Source organism: Syngnathus typhle, linkage group LG13, assembly GCF_033458585.1.
Source record: "Syngnathus typhle isolate RoL2023-S1 ecotype Sweden linkage group LG13, RoL_Styp_1.0, whole genome shotgun sequence".
In the NCBI taxonomy this organism is placed as follows: domain Eukaryota; kingdom Metazoa; phylum Chordata; class Actinopteri; order Syngnathiformes; family Syngnathidae; genus Syngnathus; species Syngnathus typhle.
Window position 1 is genome coordinate 12,867,805 of NC_083750.1, and position 6,002 is coordinate 12,873,806.

At 41.4% G+C, this 6,002-nt stretch overlaps 1 protein-coding gene across 1 annotated transcript in view; it reads left to right on the plus strand.

Moving 5' to 3' along the window:
- The window catches only part of tnr (tenascin R (restrictin, janusin)), a 60,064-nt gene extending 57,285 nt beyond the window's left edge, over positions 1–2,779 (plus strand). The window contains exon 30 of the mRNA XM_061296159.1: positions 299–2,779. Within this exon, the coding sequence (XP_061152143.1) occupies positions 299–418 (120 nt within the window). The 3' untranslated portion in view covers positions 419–2,779. The remainder of the gene's footprint in view (positions 1–298) is intronic.
- The last annotated feature ends 3,223 nt before the right edge of the window (positions 2,780–6,002 follow it).

Sequence of the window (6,002 nt, forward strand, 5' to 3'; positions counted from 1 at the left end):
TTATCACAGCGGCTGAACAGCAGCATGCCGCGTGGCAAAGTCGCCTTACAGCCTGCTTGTTAGCTTTGCCGCCATTTTTTTTAGAGGCGCACGAAAGAAAATGTCATTGTAACATCACTTTTGGTCATTTGGTCATGTGACGCCCTGGGGCACTGGCATGTCATTGAAAGTCGGTCGACAAGTGGCAGTACAAGGCAAGCTGGCCGCCTCCTGAGATGCCGCTGCTTAATTCTTATTCCACAAATGGAATATAGTGCAAGAATCTTCTTTGGAAAGTCACTTTTGCTTGCTCTTGCAGGGAATTAACTGGTACCACTGGAAGGGCCACGAGTTCTCCATTCCCTTTGTGGAGATGAAGATGAGGCCGTTCAACTTCCGCAGCATCAGCAGCAAGAGGAGGCGCTCGGCTCCAGTATAGATGCCGATCCGAGCGGGGCGGGGGCTGCCGCAAAGGCCAGGCAGAGACGGACGGACATGGTGAACATTTCATTGACCAAAATCTGTGTACCGTTGGTTCTCTTCATTTTGGATTGGCACTCCATCTATTCGCAATTGAATATGGAAAGAATGAATGATACGTGGATTTTTGGATGTGAAAGGAAAGCGACAAGTGGTTGTCAATCTGATAATAGCATCAGAGGCAAACACGGTCTGACCTTGGTTCGTCTCCGCCTGGCATCCACGGAGAGCCGTCCGTCTTCCCCCCCCCCCCAACCAACCAACCAACCAACCAACCAACCAACCACCCCCGCTGTCCTGTCCTTCCTCCCAGGAGATAAAGACACTGTATGTAATTTATTCGACTCTTTGAATGAGAAATTTTCTGCAAAAAAACAAAAGCAGTAACAACCATGCGCCATTTTATCCATTAACAATAACACTTTTAACACTAATACGATATGACAACAAGAAAGGCCGTTACTGTAAGATATATAAATCTATTTTTATAACTGATATTGTGGCAGAGATCCATCCGTATTTGATTTGATGCCTTTTCGATATTCGATTCATGTCAACAGGACAACAAAAGGCTCTTTTAGACAGATTTCCAGGTTGAACAAAATGTGCCACCTTTCCAAACCAGGATGTGATCAACTTGTAAGGAAAGAATCATCTTTTCTTTTCTTTTTTTTTTCTTTTCTTTTCTTTTCTTTTTATTGGATCCTCTCCAGTCCTTGAGTTGTCCTGCCTTTCTGGATTGTATATAAAATGTCGGCTCAAACGATCTCTGTGTAAAAGAGGCAAAAGAAGGCCGGAACATTCAAGTCGGTGCACTTTCATTCTCACCTACTTTATTCCTGTTTGACTCATTCCTCCGCTACAATAGAAGCTATTTGTGTTCATGATCAGTATGTTGATCTTTTGTTCTGTGTTTATTGAATTGACTTCATTTTTTTCTCTAGTTGTGGCTTTTTAGTTTAGTTTCAAGCAAAGTACGTGAGTGTTGTATCGTGTTGTAGTGATGATGGTTTGAATACCAAAGATGTGAGAGATGAGAGAAGAAGGAAGCTGGACAAAAAGACCAAGTCAGAAAGTGGACACATTCTTGACATCAAATATTTCAAAGGGGCATTTTGATCTGAATTGGAAAAGCTTTTGTGGTTTGTGTGCATCAAAAGGACCGAGTGGTAGGAGCTCATTTCACAATTTTTGTCCAGAAAAACACTGTTTTGCATCATATGTTTCCTTTAAATCCGCAACATCCCTTTTTTTTTTTTGACTGAGAAAAACTCCAATTTTGACACCACCATCGCGAACATACCTATTTGTTTTATTTAGCGGTGTTGACGTGAGGATACCTCGCCGCCTCTTTTCGAAGCAGCAAAAAGAACCACCAGATTTGCGCTCTTGCAGTCAACAGCCACCGCAACTGCAGTTTCTCTTAGGGCACCTTTGCCAATCTGGCTGGCTTCAAGTGGTTTGTCCTAATAGTCGCTGGGGACATTTCTCTTACTTACCGTGAGAGTAGCTCACCTTGTGTGTTTATTGCATTAACCACTTAGATGGGCGTCTTTTGGAACAAAGGGAACCTTGAATGTTTTGGGGAGATGGATGGATGGATGGATGGATGGATGTCATGTCATGTCAGACTTGAGTAGAAAAAGTGAAGACTGTCTTTGATCCAACTTTTTATTTTACTCATTGAAGCTTCTAGTTTGAAATGAGAGCACACAGGAATATGACTCCGTTTGTTTATAATTCCCACCATTTCACTTTATTTTGTATTAGACTGATGTTGAAAGTGTAATCTGTCCAAAACAGCAGTTTGATTTCAACAGATACGTATTAAAGTGACAATTCAACAAATCAATATTACAGACATTTTTTTTTGGGGGGGGGGGGATGTTTCTAGCAACTAAAACAAGGCAGCAGTCAGGCAGTTCATACTATGAAACACAAAACACTTCTCGCTCTCTAAGCGTCATTTCCTTTCAGTTGACCGCAAAAGTGGGTGGAAAAAAACCCACCATCTCTCATCTCCATAGCAGCGTTCACCTTTTGCTTCTGCAGATGAACTTTTGTACACTCTTGTGTGATACTGTACCTGACACTGGATTTCAAATGTTCCCATGTAAATGTAATAGTTTGGCAAAATGTACTGTTGCCTGTTCAAAAAAAGAAATGCTGATGATGAGATTCATACTGAAAACTTGCCATTTGTTGTTGGATACCCTTGAATATTGCTGTCAGATTTTATTTCTAGTTTGACATAAACATGTACTATATAGTTCCTTTTTAATACATTTTCTACATATTAATAAAATATTCAAATAGTCAATTTCATGTTTGGTTTTTACTGATAAAATAAGCAAGTAAATTATTTTTCTACAATTTTAGCAGATTTTGTTTGACCTCAAAATAACCAAAACCGATTTGTTTGTGAATGGAACACCTAAAAAAATCTTCAGGTGGTATAAAAAAAAAAAAATCTACACACACCCATTGTCAAATGCCCGCTTTTTGTGATCTAAATAAAAAGTAACATAACTTAAATTAGATATTACTTTCAAGTATAAAGTAGCCATCACTTAAGAAGATTAAAAAGGGGGGAAAAAAAGGAGTTAAAAAAACAGCTGCTGTAAGAGCTGCCGTTCAACCGGTGCTGAAAGAAAATACTTTTTTTTAAAAATATTTTAGAGCAGAAAAATAAAAATGAACAAACGAGATAATATTGTTGTGCAAAAGCTCACATTCAAAAAAAATTCAGCTTCCTGCTGAAGAAATGTCTTGCATACGACTGAAAGACACTCGTGCGTGCAACGACATTATGATCAAATAACCTCCAAAGTGTGTATTCAGCACTTTGAGACATTCATTGCGTATTCAAATGTTTCACCAATTATGCATGCAAGTATCAAGTCAGCAGAAACAAGCTGGTGACTAATCGGCTCGCGTGGGGTTGAAAATGAACGCTCAGCCAGAGCAGTAAAGCCAAAGTAAGTTCTCGCTCGGCCTCTGTAAGGAAGCCATTTTGCAGCAAGCATCTTTGCACAGCGCTGTTTGAATACTTAACAGATGCATGCGGAGAACGAGGCTTGCGCGTCAACTGTCTGTCTGTGCTTCCTGGCGTGCAGGCTGGGCCCAAACTCATCCCGAGCAACGGAGTGAATCTGAATCGCCCACCGGTGAGTGTCTTTCGCATGGGCGAGGGAACAGGGCCAGCAACAAGTAAGTGGGAGCCATATTGAATTTTTTCCCAGACAGCCTCAGTGCTGACTTCTTTGCACAGTGATGTTTATCAGATGATGTCGAGGGAGTGTCCAAAAATGGGAGCCGGGAGCCAGCGCCACACATCAACTGAGGTAAGAACTTCTAGTAGCTCCAAATGAAATGTTCTCTCATCTCTTGCCACTCGTTGAAATTGGAGTGCATATGGTGTTCATTGAATGCCTGACATTGCCACTGTGCTACTTGAGTCTTTATCCAAGCTATTGTCACATTCCCGACGCCCCTCTTCTGCCATTTGGCAGCAAGATTGAAGCGCAGCCATATTTGCTCTGATTAAATGACTTCTTCAGCATGTTTCTTTGAAGAAGAAAAAGAGTAGTCTACCAATTACAGTGCAGCTAGTATTTTTTTACTCATTTGATTAGTTAGCCTCTCATGCTGTGCAATTTTGAGGAGCACCTTTGATGACTCTGCTCAATTCCTCTTGGGCCATTTTCCAAAAGCCATGTTGTGATCAGGTCAGATCAGACCAGAAGTGAAGTTTTGGGGCTCTGCATGTTGAGTGTGTGGCGGAAAACAAACGCACACATGCCCCTGAACACAACCACCATGTTGATGGTCGCTTTTCTTTTGGAATGGGCTTTGGAGCTCCGTTATTAGCGAGAGTGCGGCCCGGGCCTGGAGGAGCTGTTTCCATCACAAGCATGCTCCTTCCAAACAATAACAGGAAAGAACAACACAATGTTACCAAGCCACAACGGGAGTCTACGTGGGTCCCTCGAGGTGCTTTACGAGTTTCAGTAATGCAGCCCATAGGACTGATTATTGGACTTCAGTATGATCAGTCACTTCTAGCTCGGTAAAGGTAAAAACATGATACAAACTAGAACCTTTGCACTTCATGCGACGACCATCTCCTTTCATAACACACACGCAGATAGATAGCCGTGTGCATGATCATGGTTATGCAGCTAGCTTGTGGTTTATCTTCTGTCGCTGTTTCCACATGTAGGAAACACCAAGCAAATGGTGTGTCTTCTAGATAATGGCAAAACCACTCTTAGTTCCTGTTTTAATGCATCGCTCTCATGTTAAAGTCATATTATTAGGGGAAGTGCAGAGTGAAAGAATTGACTGTTATGTCAAACTTGGAACTTTGGACACAAATAGGCACATAAGAAAAGATCGACTAGGTTGTTTAATTTCACACTTGATGGGTGGGCATGTCCTCCAGAGTCCTGAATGATTTGTATACAAGTCATTCAAAAAGTCCATTTTCCATAATATATCCTCTTTAATAAAACTGGCAACCAATGTGCTGCTAATAATTCTGTGCATTCATGCTTCTAATAGTTGCTGATAGTGAGGTGCACGGTGGATCCACAGTTACTTGCTTGTTTGAAAACTTTGCCTCATTTAGTGAGGGGAAGCAGAATAACTTGTGAAAATGTCACCAACAAATAACAAACATATTTTTGTGTGCAGAAAATATTTTGCTCATGTAGTTTGATAAATATCTATTTTGCACTTCTCCAGATGATGCATGTGGCTCAGTGATGGGACTCTTTCCTTTTTTTTTTTTTTTTTTTAAATATTGATGCTTTGTATAATTGTAATATTGATTGAGTCAGTTCAGCCACCGAATGGACCAGTCCCACAGCCAAAAGCACACATTCCCCCCCCGAGTGTGCGTTTGTTCCTGTCTCGGGGGCTACGTAGCTTCATGAAAATGGATGAGACGAGCCTCATCATGTCGCAGCTATGTATCTCTGCAAAATAACACACGCGCAAAAGCAGCAATATCCCAGCTGGCGTCTGCGCTCGTCACTGTCCAGTCGCCTCGCCCAAACACTGATGAATGATCCGGCGCCATGGTGGAAATTCTTATTTACATGACAATCACCTTAGTGTATATTCATTTCACAGCTTGTGATTGCATATGGAGCCGCAGGGGATATGCAGCAGAATGCTTGGCTCATGCACGCTGTTACATGAGGCGCTCATAACTGGGATTCTTACATTTTGACACAATAGCAACATGCACTTGGCAAGATAGCAATGCTAACATCTTCGGATAGAGTGCCTGGTTGTTCGTCACCTACAGCATTTGAGAGCAGGGCTTGATTTTCTACATATACTTGGCGATTATTTTCTTAATCATTCAAACATGGCAGGGTTGTTGAAACTTTCTTGACTTAACTTTTTTCTTCTTCTTAGAGTTTCGACTGTAATTGTGGTCAGCCTTTTCTACACTTTTCCGTCATTACGTTGACCTCACAATGTAATTTATGTTCTTGTGCAGTAATGCTGTAATGCAAAAACCCCCAAAAAAC